The sequence below is a fragment of the Cucurbita pepo genome, chromosome LG09, assembly GCF_002806865.2.
Source record: "Cucurbita pepo subsp. pepo cultivar mu-cu-16 chromosome LG09, ASM280686v2, whole genome shotgun sequence".
Lineage (NCBI taxonomy): Eukaryota > Viridiplantae > Streptophyta > Magnoliopsida > Cucurbitales > Cucurbitaceae > Cucurbita > Cucurbita pepo.
In genome coordinates, this window is record NC_036646.1 from 2,822,555 (window position 1) to 2,838,498 (window position 15,944).

A 15,944-nucleotide genomic window follows, 5' to 3' on the forward strand; every position below is an offset into this window, starting at 1 on the left:
AAAAATAGAGTTGTTATACGAGGTCTATAATTCTTATTTATAATTGCAATTATTACTTTACTTTTATTAAAAAGAATTGTATGGATAATATATTTAAATTATATATTAATTATTTTGATTAATTCCCTAGAATTATGGGGAAATTTTATGGATAATAAACAATATAATAATGGAAAAATTAGTTTTTATTTTATAATTTTGCAATTTGTAAACTTAAAAAAATATTTAATAAAGAGATTAAAATAAATAAAGTATTTATAGTTTTATTTATTTGTGAATTAGAATTTTATTAATTTAGTAAAATAATAATAAATTAATGTAAAATGGGAGGCATATATAAATAAGCAAAGGAGTGGAAGTTAATGGCGGTGAATGAGTTGAGAGAGATGAAGCAGATCATTTACAGTGAGGAGAGAGAAAGAAGAGAGAGAAAGCCATGAAAGAGAGAAGAAGAAGGAAGAAGAAAGCCTGCCGCCGCGTATTCATTTCAAGAAGGTAATCAAAACTCCTCTTTCTCTCTCTTAATTCATAGCCATAGCCATACGCTATTTGATTTCCACCGGAAAAGCTCCATTTCTCTCTCTATCTATTGATCTACAAATTAGAAATAAGGGTTTCCAACAACATTCTTCGATTCTTCGCGTACTAGCTACGCATATACGCATATACGCATCTACGCATATACTCCACCGTTTTCCCTCCCTTACCTAAACAGGGCGATTCAGTTTTTTCTCATCATACCAAAAACCACCACCTCTATTCTGGTTCACGATTCATCGATTTCCCCTCTGATTTTCACGTTTTTCGCTTCTTTTCCCTCTGATTTTCATTGGATTTCCAGTTAATTCCATTTCCTTTTGTGGCTTCATGGCGGAATTTGATCGAACTATGCAATTTTCGGAAAAACTCAAGTCGTCCTTCTTCAATCGATCCCATACGTTGCATTCATCCTCCATAGATTCCCCTATGAAACCCTATTTTCGATCCTCGCTCAATCGGACGGATTCTGTCAAGAAATATTACAATAGCCCTTTTGAAACCATGAAATCCGCCAGCAATTCGATTAAAGGGAAGGTCAAGCAATTGCGTAATATATTCGAGGGCGGTAAGTCTTCTCCTACGCCTGCCGAAGGATCGCATCATCAAATTCAAAGCAAGCTAAAATCCGCCAAATCGTTTGCATCTGATTTCCGGGTTCCTTCCATTCGATTACCTGGTACTGAGGATAGAATTGTTGTTTACTTAACCAGTTTACGAGGAATTCGAAGGACGTATGAGGATTGCTATGCCGTGAGGATAATTTTCCGAGGTTTTAGAGTTTGGGTGGATGAGCGAGACATTTCTATGGATTCTGCGTACAAGAAAGAGTTGCAGAGTGTTTTTGGCGAGAAGAATGTGAGTTTGCCTCAAGTGTTTATTAGGGGCAAGCATGTGGGAGGAGCCGAGGTGATCAAACAACTCTTTGAAGCTGGAGAATTGATGAAGATTCTCGAGGGGTTCCCGATTCAGGAACCTGGGTTCGTGTGTGAGGGTTGTGGGGATGTAAGGTTTGTTCCTTGTATGACCTGCAGTGGGAGCAAGAAGGTGTTTGATGAAGATGAACACGTCTTGAAGAGGTGCTTAGATTGCAATGAAAATGGATTAACTCGATGTCCTGAATGTGCTTCCTGAATTATACCTCGGAAGGAATGAACGCGCTCGAACGAACAAACCAACCGATGTTCCTCGGTGTGTATTTCACATGCTTTGTTGTTGATAAATAATCACTGAACCCTCACATTATTGATTTTGGATGTGCCTACATAAGTTTGGAGTTTGAACTCTTTGGTTAATGGTTTATTGTTTAGCCAAGTGTTCATCAATCGGGTACTGGTGTTCATGTACTTTATGAACAGCATCTTGGTAATGAGTCATGTTTTTTCTTCTGGGTTTCCTTTTTTCATTTGACCTGTTACAGGGGAGATTATTTCCCCTCAATGGGTATGTAAATATCTAGTGCTATTTGCCAACGCCAATTTGCAGTGGTTGCAATTGATGTATTCTTACTAAAAGGCTTTGTTGTTTCATACCCATATCTATATCTGTATCGATATCGATATCAATCTTTAAATTTGATTGTGTTTATAGCTCTTATTAATTCATATGTTTGTGTTTTTGCTCACAGAATGTAAGATTTCCTTCCCGGATTGTCTACGAGGTAACACTTACTCATGTTTTTTAGGCTCGTCTTCATGGGAGTGCTCGTTTTGAATTACTTTCATCTGTGTGACCTTCTCTTAGATAGATCAGATTGTTCTTGTTCTTGTTCTTGTTCTTGTTTCATATGGTGAAAACGCTATTGTTCATGCTTCTCATCTGAAAAAGTTTACCATTGATACGTAAAGAGTATGTTTTGGCTGAGATGTTGAAGTAGTCTGCAGTTGCTTGCTTTCTAATCTATTCTGAATGCAAACTCTGTAACTTTTTTTCTTAAGAGGATCGAAACTAAAAGCTCGGTTTGAAGCTGTTATTATGAATGCTGAAACCAAGTTCTTTTTTGATATTAGAAACAGATATCAATTACATCAGTAATCTCTCTGCCTCATAGCTATGATCCTCGAGATCTCGACTGGAAAATTATGCTCGGATTAGCTAAAACGTTAGAGAAAATTTTCTTATTTGAAAACATTACTATGAATAATGCGTTTTAGGACATTTTGAAAGTGATTTTGGAATAGACAATCATTTTTGCCGATCGAGAGTCGTCTTGTTTTTCATATTTCTGGCTTTCCAAGTACAAGAAAAGGCCAAGTTCTTGCTCCTTTCCATCATATTAACAAACTGTAGAATGTTCCTCAACACCACATAGTATACACTTTACAGAAACATTACAAGGGGTTAATGTTAATGAATACATGCTCTAAGGATTTTGTAGCAGAGACAATAGTTCTTCAACACAGGGCGTTTGTTTGTACATTGATTTTCCGTGATCTCCAAAACGAGCTCTATCTATGGTTTCCTAATACTTTTTCGTGTTCAAAATGAGCGAGATGGAAGAATCAAAGTTCTGACGATTTGATTGAGAATATATGTCTTCACGAGTTGAGTTATGTTCAGATTGGTCAATGTCAGATTCAATAGGAGTTTAGGATGATGGAAGAATTGATAGGAGTTTAGGATGATGGAAGAATCAATAGGAGTTTAGGATGATGGAAGAATGAACAGCTACTGAGAAAGGGGAACACATTCAAGCTCCATATCCAGCACGCCCCTCTCGACGTTCTGCAGCTTCAAGGAGACGTCTTGTCGAGGCTTCCCATCCACAAGACTGATGATGCCATCCTTTGCAAGAGTGTTCTCCTTGCCTGCAACCCAATTTGCTAGCTGCATGGGTTCACAGGCTGTGGACTTCTCACAAGCTTGGGCTGCGGAGAGCAGCGGATGGATATCAATTTCTGCTTCACCCATGAAATCATCGGTTGAAAACGTATCTTTGTCATATACAAGCTGCACAGAGTTACTTCAAGCTCTTATTCAATGTAATCAAGATATTTAACTCAAATTCCACAATGATTTTGGACAAATTCTACAGTCAATCAACTTACCACCCTTAATGGAGGAACGAAATCTGGAATAGACAACATTAGGCTTTCATTCCAGACTGGGTTCAAACTGCTCTTTATAACACGAGTCTTCACTGACTAAAAGTCATCAAAGAACAGGTGAATCCAGGTGATTTAGCATCCCTTAAGAAATGAAAATATGAGAAAAGTTCAGTAGGGAGTCTCACTTGATTCCCCAACGAGAGAATTACATACGGATCGCTCGTTATGACGTCCCTCACAGCTAAATTGGTTCCTCTAACCACGTTCACCTTAACTAAACCAATGAATTCAACCATACCTGCCTGCAAACGGTACAGTCGAAGCAATAAGATCAAATGTAACATAGCAGCTAAGTGGAAATTCTTGTGTATATTCTATACTAGACACGTGACGTATACTCTAAGAAACTCCCAGTAACGCGACATGGACATGTCGAGTATAGAACATAAGCAAGACAATATGCAAAATCCTTGTAGTTAACAGCATACAGAGTGAAGTAACGGCAAGGTCTCAAATCAATTAGAGAAGGGAACGAGTGCTAGCGAGGACTCTAGGCCCGAAAGAAGGTGGATTGTGAGATCTCACATCAGTTGGAGAGGAGAACAAAACATTCTTTATAAGGATGTGGAAACCTCTCCCTAGTAGACGCGTTTTAAAAACCTTGAGGGAAAGTCCGAAAGGAAAAGTCTAAAAAGGACAATATCTGCTAGCAGTAAACTTGGATCGTAATAGATTGTTTCACTTAGAAATTAAATACCATTGAATTGCTTAACACCAATGAATTTCCCTTCTTGCAGCTCCTACGTTCAGAATCTTTTCTTCCCCAGCTATTCCGGAATGCATTTCCAATTCGACTTTTTGTTGGTTGTTTATCATAATTTCGCTTTTCTTGGTTTCCATTGTCCTTAGAAGTTCTCTTCTCCGGGGGTGGAAAAGCACAGAAAAACTGGTCATCAAAGCTTGCAAATTGCAGCAGCTGATATTTTTTCCTGTGCAGCCAACATGTAATCATTATATCATTTGGGCGGTATTTGCTTCTACACATAAAGCAAAAATATCATTACGAAGATATACCTTATAAAATCTAGACGATCCTCTATGGAGGAATCTGGCTTAGGTTTTCTGTTGCCTTTTGGGATGTAAACTTCATACTTCTTGTTTACAGCAGTATTTCCACCAGCACTCATCAAAGCCTCAACTTGTTCATCAGTCCAATCATCTAACTTCACTGAAAGAACCTGCCATAATTCCAGAACCAATTATAAACACTGAAAAAGCTATTTTGATTCTCAAATCATAATCATTTTAATTCATAGTAAGGGAACTCCAAGCCATATGATCAAAATATCAGTGATTTCTTCCAGCCTTGGCATAGATAAATCAAAGCTGTTGAATATAGGAGTAGATCATGAAGAGCATAGAAGAAAAACACCTTGGATATGTGCACTCCAAGGCTCCGGTGTACTCCAGAGCACTTGATGCAAATAAATGCCCCAAAACTCAACGATCTGCATCAAACAAGTGAATGATTGGTCAAAATATGAACCCCAAGATGCGAAAATTGAAAGAACATTTTGGTAGTAGCTCTGTTACTGTCTCAAGAACTTTAGGGAAAAGCTAACACATAATTTGAGTTAAATGATTGGATCAGATACATACATCACTGGTGGTGCTTTCATAACTTCATCAGATAATATAGTTACTTTCATCTCAGATACTTTTCCCACAATTCAAGAACCCAATGAAGAATCGATCGAGTTAGATTGCAACAGAAGAGTTCTAAAAAAGAGAGGACTATCTCACAATCATCTTAATTCAAGAACACTAACCAATAAAAGAAAAATAGTTGCAAAGCGTAAAGAGAGCAAGATAGGAGTAAAAAGAAGTTGGCAAGCTGATATGTATTATGTGGTCGGCCCTATAAACACTATCTCACAAGCATGGTTCAAACTTCTGAGGAAGGATTGCACCTTTCACAAGTGTCAAATTCTATAGAAAAATCAATCAGTTCAATTGAAATATAGAATGCTTACACCCATTTTGGGTCTGGAGATCCACAATCTGCACAGTACTTATTTGTGGACTGAGCTGAGATATCATTCAGCCTTTTCTGGGTACCTGATCAATGATGGAACATAGAGGTCAGAAGAGGATTTTACGCGCAAAGATATCATATTAGCACCTAGATTTTTCTCCAAATGAATGAATGATTAGATTGATCCTAACCCCTTTTCATTTCCACGCATTCAATCACTATCCCACCTGCTGGATCTCATGAATGAAGATTAAATCCTAGCCTTCATGAAATAAATAATCTAAATGATTAGATTAACTTGAAAATCAATGTTAATTTAACCATGAACAAAGTTGTTTCTATAAAAATAATCAGAACTTTAGAATCATTAGACCTATTTTCATGAGTTCAACGATATGTGAGAGGTATAATTTGAATCTCTAACCTCTTGGTTAAGGATATATGCTTAAACCAATTGAGTTATCCATTCCAAACACAATTTCCGACCCAAAACTTACATTCCATCAAAGCTAAATGTTTACAGAAACACACCAAATTCACGAAAAAATGAACAAAGAAAGAGAATACCTGAACCACCCTTTAGATCAATATGGTGCAACTTCAACGACATGTCCAGCAAAGATTAATCCAAGCACATATGCTGTTGCAACCCACAAACTTAACTCTGCAATTACGTTTAGAAAAAGTCCGAGAGATTGATCCCTAATCACAAAAGATCATCAAAGAAAAGAATCCTGAGATTAGCAATAGATCCTAGAAAGTACAGAGCACCTTTTAAAAGACCCTAAAAAAGTAAAGAAAAATCACCAAATTCATCTCCAAGCTTCTTCTCGGCATCGCCTATTAACAAACAACGGCGCGAAATGCGTAGTAATCGCATTAGGGCTCAATACAACAACTCTTTGTTCCATGAGGCAAAACGAAAAACTAAAAGGTTCCTAAAAAATACAGAGAATACAAACAGGGGAAAGGTTAAAATGCCTCGATTGGGGGAGAATTCAACAGAAAACGAAGGGAAATTCATGGAAGACGAAACGAACCGAGAGAAATTTGCATTTGGGTGGAAATTAGAACAGAAAAAACAGATGGAAGATTGAAGTAAGATGAAATGGGTACAATAATCGCAAACAACAAACAGCATTTCGGCGCAAAAATGGATAAAGTCCTCTCGTGATTTTGGTGGATAGTGGAAATGGCGTCGGGAGGGGAATTCGAATTTTAGGGGATCACAGAATTTCTGGTAAGTTAGTTTATCCGTTTATTTATTGGCCGATTACTATAAGACCACGCGCATCCCATCGCGTGTGGCCATTTTCCCTTTGGATTTTTAGACAAGTGTCCAATTTAGCTTTTTAAATTTAGCTTTTCAAGTCGCTCACACTCTGAAAAATGACCATTTTACCCCTAATGGTTCATAAGACCTGATAACTCGATCCATTTAAACTATTAATTATAAGTTTTTTTTTATTATTATTATTATTTTTTTATTTTAGGTTGGGTTGAGTTTTTTATAATTGATGTTAATAATACATTATAATTCATAGATATAATTAAGATTTTTTTTTTTAAATAATAATAATAAAGAACAACCCGATAACTCAACCCGAAAATAGAGATAGGTTGGACTCTGAATTCTATTCAGACCCAACTGGACTCTGAATTCTATTCAGACCCAACCAACCCATCCGCACAGGGAGGAGCAACAAATCCATCCAACCCGAAAATAGAGATAGGTTGGACTCTGAATTCTATTCAGACCCAACCAACCCATCCGCACAGGGAGGAGCAACAAACCTATCCATCCACACAGGGAGGAGCAACAACCAACCCATCCGCACAGGGAGGAGCAACAAACCTATCCATCCACACAGGGAGGAGCAACAACAAACCCATCTGCACAGGGACAGGGAGGAGCAACAAACCCATCTGCACAGGGACAGGGAGGAGCAACAAACCCATCTGCACAGGGACAGGGAGGCGTTGCTCCGCACAAAGAAAGCCTAGACAAGGTCAATGAGACAGTAAAAAAAAACCTACTTTTGACGTTGTACTGATCCTTGGCTTTTTAGAACACCGCCCCCAACCTGCTTAAGGGTCGAGTAGATTCTTACAAATTTGTAGAATGAAAAATTCAAATTTCAAATGTTTGAGTCGAAACATATATCTTATTTTCTGTGATTATAGTAACTGTATTTAGATAAAGACATAGTGCTCGTATCAACTTAAGCATAGTTTAACGAGTAAGACTTTTAAGTTTTTCTCGGGAGGGACCTAAAAGTGCAATATCGAACTCTTGTGGGGAGCAAAATGCAAAAAGTAGTAAGTAGAAATTCTCTTACAAGAGTAAAGAACACAGGCTTTCCAGTTGATGTATTTGAACAACTATATTACATTACATGGTTGGACGTCTATAGTATCATTCTCTCTATTTAGCCTCCTTTACTTTCTAAGGACACCTAAACGTACCTACACTTTCACTGCTCCTTCCAAATCCTACCAGTTACCCTCAGCTTCAATTCCTTCCGATCTCCGCCCGAGAAGAACAGAGCCATGTTTCGTTGGATAATAAGCCCGTCAAAGCTGTCTCGCACCTTCCGATGACTGTCCCGAATACTCCGTGGCACTCCTTGCCAAACCATCTTCCTCCCATTTCCACCAACCTCAAGGCTATAACTGTAGTTCTTCGCCTCGTTATCGTCACCCATGAAGCGCAAGAAGGCTATATAGACAGGTGCCATTCCGAGCTGGAAAGCTTCGAAATGTAAACAAAAATAATGACCAAAACAGCTGAAAACCTACAAGTCAACCGAAAAAACGGTATCAGTTTTGTATCAGACATCTCAATATCTACAACCTATGAACTCGATTCGTTAGCCTCTTCTAGCTAATACGCTCGTTCTTGATAACGAAAGCTTCATTTGAATACATGTTTAACCCAAAAATGATTAATAATATGAAGTAGAATAGTACCGTTAGCATCCAGGTAGCATTTTCGACCTCTTGCGGGTTTGACTTGACGTATCGATGATTGAAAGTGCTCCCATTATGCATGTCGACTTTGTGATCATCCTTTAGGTGTGCTACCAAAAATGGAATATCACCAACAACTGTGCATTCCGACCCCGCATACGGACAGTTATAGGGTCGATATGCACATTGAGATTCATGTTTCAGCTTGCTATAGTACGGGTATATGCCCGCGCACCCAAAGGTTTGATATGTACATGGAAGTTCCAAAGATGCAGCCACTTTCTCTAATGCAAGACATCTGATATTGCCAAGTTCATGCCTGCAGGTCGGGCACCGGTTGTGCACCCTAGGCTTGCAACCCGAACACAATGTGTGACCATTCGAACACTGCAATGACAGAACGTTAATCGATATGAACCAAGGCAAGCTCAAATGCCAAAATGAAGGTTCTGAGTAAGTAGCAGACTACATCCATGCAAAGCACAACTATATTAAGAAAGTAAGATTTGAACGTTGATTTTAGGTGGTATTAACACGGTAGATATCATCCGGATCAGACGTCTAACCTGATATACTATGAAAGTTATGGCTCTTGGAATGCTTAAGGTTTTTATTTTGAAGCTATATAGAGCAGTGTATGTTGTCTTTGTGAAAGGGACGAGTAAAAAGAGCATTTGTGCTTTCCTTTAGCCAATGATTAAGTTTCTTTGCAATTCTACGTAATTTAGATTGCATGTTTAGAATCATTCAAGCTTGACATGATCGATCTTGCTTGTGGAGTGATTTGTATCTCAAACAAGTGGATCAACAAGGTAATCCGAATTTTAGTTTCCATCATCAGAGCTAAGTGTTTTTGTAATAGCCCAAGCCCACCGCTATCAGATATTGTCCTCTTCGGGCTTTCCCTTTCGGGTTCCCCTCAAGGTCATTAAAACGTGTCTGCTAGGGAGAGGTTTCCACACCCTTATAAAGAATGCTTCATTCCCCTCTCTATCCGATGTGGGATCTCACAATCAACCCCACTTCGGGGCCCAGTGTCCTCACTAGAGATCTCGCAGTTCTTACCTTTTCTTTATCCGAGGGCTAAGTTCTTTTTTTTTTTTTTTTTTTTTTATTCTTCGTAGTTTAGATTGCATGTTTAGAATCATTCAAGCTTGACATGATCAATCTTGCTTGTGATATTTGATCAATAAGATAATCCAAATCTTACTTCTTTTGTAGCGATTCCTTATCACAAAATCATCTATCTTCCAAGGTACAGTATGGCTTCTAGTTGTTCGTTTAAACTATTGAATACGTTCACCTATATGGTGCCTTCCTTAGACGCCTTTAAGAAAAAGGCCAATATCGTGTCGACAAATTAGATTAAAGGAATTTAAAAAAAGTAAGCAATTTCGTTCAAAAGATTTTGAAAAGATGGCAACAGACCTGATGAATGGGAGGGTACATAGCATTCAAGCAAACAGGACACTCCAACAGCTCACGAACGCTGCTAGAGACAGCTACATTAGGCTTTCCTCCATTTCGAGTAGGATCGCTAACACTTTCGCTAACATCCATCATGTCCTCATCTTGGGGAGGATCGATTACCTCTGGTTTCGTCCGAACGTCATCAAAATAAGGATTTGCAGATGACATTTTAATCAATAGAATGCCTACATCCATAAACATGAGTTAAGAAAAGTATGAACAAGAACTTGCAAGTATAAGAACATCTTCACAGCAACTAACTAGGCTTCTTGAGAAGAGTGCTTCACCAGATAAGGACGTGTTCTAGTAAAGCTCTAGGGGCGATCAGAAGCCAAAACCCACCGATAAGGAACTAAGGGTTACTTGTTAAAAATAACGACTCTCCACGATGGTATGATATTGTCCACTTTGAGTATAAGTTCTCATTGGCTTTGCTTTGGGCTTCCCCAAAAGACCTCATAACAATGGAGATGTATTACTTATAAACCCATGATCATTCCCTAAATTAGCCAACGTGGGACTCCCTCCCAATAACCCTCAATAATCCTCTCCTCGAACAAAGTACATTATAGAGCCTCCCCCAAGGTCTATGGAGCCCTCAAACAGCCTCCCCTTAATCGAGGCTCGACTCCTTCTCTATAGTCCTCGAACAAAGAACACCCTTTGTTCGACACTTGAGTCACTTTTGACTACACCTTCGAGACTCAAAACTTTCTTTGTTCGACATTTGAGAATTCTATTGACATGGCTAAGTTAAAGGCATGACTCTGATACCATGTTAAGAATCACGGATCTCCCCAATGGTATGATATTGTCCACGTTGAGTATAAACTCTCATGGCTTTGCTTCAGGCTTCCCAAAAGGCCTCATACCAATGGAGATATATTACGTACTTATAAACTCACAATCATTACCATACAGCCAATGTGGGACTCCCTCCCAACAATCCTCAACAATCCTCTCCTCAAACAAAGTACACTATAGAGCCTCCCCCGAGGCCTATGGAGTCCTCGAACAAAGTAGACCATTTGTTCGACACTTGAGTCAATTTTGACTACACCTTCGAGGCTCACAACTTTCTTTGTTCAACCTTTGAGAATTCTATTGACATGACTAAGTTAAGGGCATGACTCTAATACCCAATTAGGAATCACGGATCTCCACAATGGTATGATATTGTCCACTTTGAGCATAAGCTTTCATGGCTTTGCTTCGGGCTTCCCCAAAAGGCCTCATACCAATGGAGAAGTATTCCTCACTTATAAACCCACGATCATTCCCTAGATTAGCCAACGTAGGACTCCCTCCCAACAATCCTCAACATTACTTTCACCGAAACTTACCAAATTGCAAACCAAAGCGTAAAAACTATGAATTACTAACCACAAAGATGCTTCACTACAAGAAAAAGAAAGCATCTCAAGCCATTAGACAAGAAACCAGAACACCCAACAGAGAAAAAGAACAAGAACAAGAAGCTCGAGCAATTTATGGAATACCTCCAAGTTCAGAATCATGAGAATGGAACCCTTTAGTCCGATGGAATAAATGAATGAAAAACACAAAATAACTATCATTACCCAAAACTTCAATGTTATGATATCAACAAATTTTCTAAATCCAGAGCTCCAAAAGAAGAACAACACCAAGAAAAAAAACATGAACAACAAATATCCAGAGTCACAATGAGATAACCAACAAACGGAATGCAGATTAGAACATACGAAATCAAAGGCCTCAAACAACACAAGACAATAATAAAACCAGAAATAACGCAAACCCCAGATCATAACGACTCAAAAACCCCATAAGAAATCAAAGAAGAACAAACAAAAACAAGAAATACCTCAAAAGATAATCAGACTTGGGGTGTGATACGACAAGAAACAGCATAAAAAGAGATATTACACGTTTGGGAGCCGCGAAAATTCAAATTAAAGGGTGATAGGGAGAGAGAGGAAAGAGGAGCGTATGAAGAACAGAAGAGATTAGAGGATTAGAGGGAAATTTCTCGAGAAAGAACAAAAAGTGAAAGAAAAAGAGAGAAATTAAGACGTGCGGGCCCTTCTCTCCTTGCCCACAACAAGCAGGCCGGCTTCAGTGTCCTCGAAATTCTGAAAATTGATTTTATTATGATTGAAAGGGAAATTTTCAGAGCTTTTTTGAACTTTTTCAATCGCCAAACGAAATACCCAGAAGAGAGAAAAAGAGAAAATTATAGTTTAAACGAGCGTTGGAAAGCGGCAGCGCTCTGTGATGAACGCTGTGGTTATGATTGAATTATGAATTATCTTATGGACGGCTCGCAGGCGCCCGGTTTCGGGAAGAAAAAAAAAAATATATATATATATATATATATAATTTTATTTTTTTTCTATTTTAATAATTTATATTCTAAAATATCCATTTTAATTTCTAAACTTTTAAAAATAGAATAGTTGAATTTGTTCTGACTTTTAAAAAATAATTATTTTGCATTGATTGTTTGGTGTCTTGTCATATTCATCCAAAAGAGGATGGAAGTTTCGTTTGTGCCTAAGCTCAAGCTTTTCGAACTAAGTTTTAGGTGTGAGAATGCCTCAGAACATCCCTTACCATTCGTGGGCTCGGATCAACTCTCAAGTCGTGCTTCTACATTGAGGCGTAGTTTTGATACTCCACCCATACTCGGGATTTCTGAACTAGCTTTAGGTGTGAACCAATTCTTGGGTCGAGCCTCTGTCTGGAGTTAATTTTCTTTCAACTGTCCATTTGTTGAGCTTACTCTTAGGTGGATTTTGTGGCATTGATTCGGTTTGGTGGTTATTTTTACCCGTACCTAAGCTTCAAGAATTAAAAAGAAAAATTGGTTCGTAATAAATGACTAAAAAGTTATAATTATATCACGATTAAATTTTTTTTTTTTTTAATTTTGATAATTTATACAACTAATTTAAGGTATTTGTTATAAAATCAAAATATACTCATCTAAACAATATTATTGGAGAAGACCAAGACCATGAACAACAAATGCCATATCCATCGAGAAAGAGTCAAGAAAATAGATGGCATTTGGGGGGAGTGGTTGGGCTCTGATCCGTGAAAAGAGTCGAGAAAATTTTTTATTCAAATTTCCAAGAGGCGCTTGGGGAGTGGAGTAGGTCGAGTTTGACCGAACCACTCTAAAACTAACTATGGTGTCATATCTCGTAACTATTTCCTATTTAATTTCAAAATTATTATTGTGACTTATTGTCTGTATTGTTGTATTAATTATTATTTTCTATTATCTTTAAAAACTATCATTTAGAAAAAATTAAACATCCACTTTTATGGTTAAAACTCTATTCACCCCCTCTACGTTGATATAGCGATCCAACAACGTACACATGTGGAGATACTCTCGGTATGTACCAAATTCTAAATAAGGTTATCGACTATCAAGTTACTTCTTGTACATATATGTAATATTCCACATCAGTTGGAGAGGAAAATGAAACATCTTTTATAAGGGTATGAAAACCTCTCTAACGCAGTTTAAAAACTTTGAAGAGAAGCCCGAGAGGGAAAGCCCAAAGAGGATAATATTTACTAGCGGTGGACTTGGGCTATTACACTACGTGAGATGATTTACTAGTATGATGTCCTAAATAGTATAATGGGGTAATTCTCTTGGGTCTAAGACAAATTCAAACGAGGTAGACCATGTGAATCTAACATATATTCCATATACAGTAAAAATAAAATCTTAACCCAAAGCATAATATCATGTCAAAACAGAAAGCAAAATATCATGCCAAAAACAAAGAATGAATCTGGCCTAAGATCATATTATATCTATGATCTTAGATCGGCAGTGATCTGATATTCAGAAAATATTTTTCAAGAGCGACTGTCGGAGGAAGGAGCACTCGCGCCTTCTATATGACACTGGCAAAATAACATTGGCACAGGAAGGAACTAGGTCGGGTCAGTTGAAAGCAGTTGCAGTTTGGGAAGGTGCTAATCTTGGATTGCAAATTGGGTCACGGGTCGGGTCACGGGTCGGGTCACCCTCTATAGTCGCAATATGTGTTAGATTTCTATGTGTAGTGAGTGACGGTTTCTTGAACGGTTAAGTATAATATATGATGTTTTAAAGTAAGTTCATTAAAATTATTTTATTATTAAAATTCTTAATTATTCCCTAACCATTAAGGATGCATTAAAAATAGCAAAAAAAAAAAAAAAAAAACAAAAAAACAAAAAAAACAAAAACTATCTAATTTTGGTACGTTATTTGGTTCGCACAAAAATAAATAAATAAATAAATAGATAAATGACAGCTCATCCTTTCTTGCATTCACCTCTTCCTTATATAATGATGAACGATGGTTAAATAAAACTTGAACCCTCTAATGGCGACTCTAAAAGATCTCCCCATAGTATTGTTGATCGAAATTCTATCAAGGCTTCCCGCACAGTCTCTACTCCAATTTAAGTCTGTTTGCAAATTATGGTACGCTCTGATCAACGATCCTGCAATTTTTTCTTTACAAGATAAATGTATTTATATCAANTTATGGTACGCTCTGATCAACGATCCTGCAATTTTTTCTTTACAAGATAAATGTATTTATATCAACCGTCGAATAATTATCGGTTTTCAACTCTATACGTATATACCCTCCATCATCAAGTTTTCCCACACCCCTGATCGATCTATTTCCATTCTCGATGTCAACAATCCATCAAGTGATTTTCGAAAAAATACTATTCACGGTCATTCTCAAGGTTTAGTTTGTCTTTTGTACGATAGAGATATTTTCCTCTTTAATATGATGACCGAAAAGTTTCGTAAGCTTCCATCATCGATTCTTCACAATGAAGATCCCTATGAAATGTTTGATTCATTAACAAGCGGTGTTGGATTCGGATATGATTCCAAATCTGGGGATTTCAAAGTTGTTAGGGTTGTACAATTCCCGGACGAAGAGGGAGCCTATAATCTTCTACCACTTCGAGTGGAGATTTGGGAGTTGAGGAAAGAAAGATGGAGGGAAATTGAATCCCCTAATTTTAGGTATTTAATGATAACAGGGGGTTGTGAGATGCATCATGAAGGAAAATATTATTGGTGGTCAAGAAATACAAAAGGAAATATTATACGCACGTTTGACATGAGCGAAGAAATTTTTGGCAAAATTCCAGTACCGAACAATTTAGTGGAGGAGGATGTGATGTTAAACCCTAATATAAGTATGAGAATGTTGAATGGATCAATTGTTGTATTTCACGGCTCAAACGCAGGGAATGAAAAAACGTTCTCGGTTTGGGAGATGGAGAAAGATGTCTTTTCATGGTCAAAACTAATGACAATTGGTCCTTTTTTTGGAGTCGAGAAGCCATTGTTGTTTGTGAGTTCAGATGAACTTTTAATGGAAGCCGACGAAGGACAAGTGATTTCTTACAATGTTAAAACTCACGTGACCAAAGTTCTTCCCATAAAAGGGCGTCCACGTGTGTTCGCGAATACTTATTTTGACTTTAGTTATGGTCCACCACCACCACCCTTACCAATGTAGCGGAGGCATGTTAAGACTCACGTGACCAAAGTTCTTCCCATAAAAGGGCGTCCATGTGTGTTCGCGGATACTTTTTTTGACTTTAGTTCGGGTCCACCACCCTTACCAATGTAGCGGAGGAGCATATGAGTAAAGACTTGAGCATAACTTAGTGGATAAAGACACTGGTTATTACCCAAAGTTAATGTTTTGATTCCCTCCCGATGAGCTTAAACACACAAAACGAGTAATCAATGATGGCATGGATCGGGTCCTGTTTTTTTAGACAGAATGTCTTCCAAGTTTTCTCTTTTTTGTTCAATTAATTTGTTGGACTTTGTTACTACTTTTTTGAGTTTAATA

General features: G+C 37.7%; 3 protein-coding genes and 1 pseudogene across 6 annotated transcripts; 2 read left to right on the forward strand and 2 right to left on the reverse strand.

Moving 5' to 3' along the window:
• The first annotated feature begins 356 nt into the window (after positions 1–356).
• On the forward strand, positions 357–2,516 carry LOC111801897 (uncharacterized protein At3g28850-like). Its single transcript, XM_023686119.1, has 2 exons — positions 357–1,728; positions 2,165–2,516. The coding sequence occupies exon 1, from the start codon at positions 868–870 to the stop codon at positions 1,669–1,671; it is 804 nt and encodes a 267-aa protein (XP_023541887.1). The 5' UTR covers positions 357–867; the 3' UTR covers positions 1,672–1,728; positions 2,165–2,516.
• A 258-nt stretch (positions 2,517–2,774) lies between these two features.
• LOC111801896 (probable ADP-ribosylation factor GTPase-activating protein AGD11) lies at positions 2,775–6,830 on the reverse strand. 3 transcript variants are annotated; one of them, XM_023686117.1, is made up of 10 exons: positions 6,660–6,830; positions 6,427–6,557; positions 6,187–6,321; positions 5,618–5,702; positions 5,017–5,092; positions 4,659–4,822; positions 4,342–4,573; positions 3,770–3,886; positions 3,585–3,680; positions 2,775–3,486 (listed from the first exon to the last, which is right to left on the reverse strand). In XM_023686117.1, the coding sequence occupies exons 3-10, from the start codon at positions 6,227–6,229 to the stop codon at positions 3,205–3,207; spliced, it is 1,095 nt and encodes a 364-aa protein (XP_023541885.1). In that variant the 5' UTR covers positions 6,230–6,321; positions 6,427–6,557; positions 6,660–6,830; the 3' UTR covers positions 2,775–3,204. The 3 variants fall into 3 exon arrangements, with proteins under 3 accessions (XP_023541885.1, XP_023541884.1, XP_023541886.1); XM_023686116.1 differs by having other exon boundaries at positions 6,427–6,830; XM_023686118.1 differs by lacking the exons at positions 6,427–6,557; positions 6,660–6,830 and adding an exon at positions 5,811–5,881 and having other exon boundaries at positions 6,187–6,207.
• Positions 6,831–7,886: 1,056 nt separating this feature from the next.
• LOC111801869 (E3 ubiquitin-protein ligase DIS1-like) lies at positions 7,887–12,311 on the reverse strand. 2 transcript variants are annotated; one of them, XM_023686070.1, is made up of 4 exons: positions 11,906–12,311; positions 10,018–10,244; positions 8,590–8,976; positions 7,887–8,414 (listed from the first exon to the last, which is right to left on the reverse strand). In XM_023686070.1, the coding sequence occupies exons 2-4, from the start codon at positions 10,225–10,227 to the stop codon at positions 8,094–8,096; spliced, it is 918 nt and encodes a 305-aa protein (XP_023541838.1). In that variant the 5' UTR covers positions 10,228–10,244; positions 11,906–12,311; the 3' UTR covers positions 7,887–8,093. The 2 variants fall into 2 exon arrangements, with proteins under 2 accessions (XP_023541838.1, XP_023541837.1); XM_023686069.1 differs by lacking the exon at positions 11,906–12,311 and having other exon boundaries at positions 10,018–10,506.
• On the forward strand, positions 10,549–15,602 carry LOC111802030 (annotated as a pseudogene).
• The last annotated feature ends 342 nt before the right edge of the window (positions 15,603–15,944 follow it).

Coding starts and splice junctions, on each gene's coding strand:
- LOC111801897 (XM_023686119.1), top strand. CDS start 868: ATGGCGGAATTTGATCGAACTATGCAATTTTCGGAAAAACTCAAGTCG.
- LOC111801896 (XM_023686117.1), bottom strand. CDS start 6,229: ATGTCGTTGAAGTTGCACCATATTGATCTAAAGGGTGGTTCAG. Junction 4,574..4,658: donor GATCGTCTAGATTTTATAAG/GTATATCTTCGT, acceptor TTGGCTGCACAG/GAAAAAATATCAGCTGCTGC. Junction 3,487..3,584: donor TCGTTCCTCCATTAAGGGTG/GTAAGTTGATTG, acceptor AACTCTGTGCAG/CTTGTATATGACAAAGATAC.
- LOC111801869 (XM_023686069.1), bottom strand. CDS start 10,260: ATGTTTATGGATGTAGGCATTCTATTGATTAAAATGTCATCTGCAAAT. Junction 8,977..10,017: donor TGTACCCTCCCATTCATCAG/GTCTGTTGCCAT, acceptor CTGTCATTGCAG/TGTTCGAATGGTCACACATT. Junction 8,415..8,589: donor ATGCTACCTGGATGCTAACG/GTACTATTCTAC, acceptor GTTGACTTGTAG/GTTTTCAGCTGTTTTGGTCA.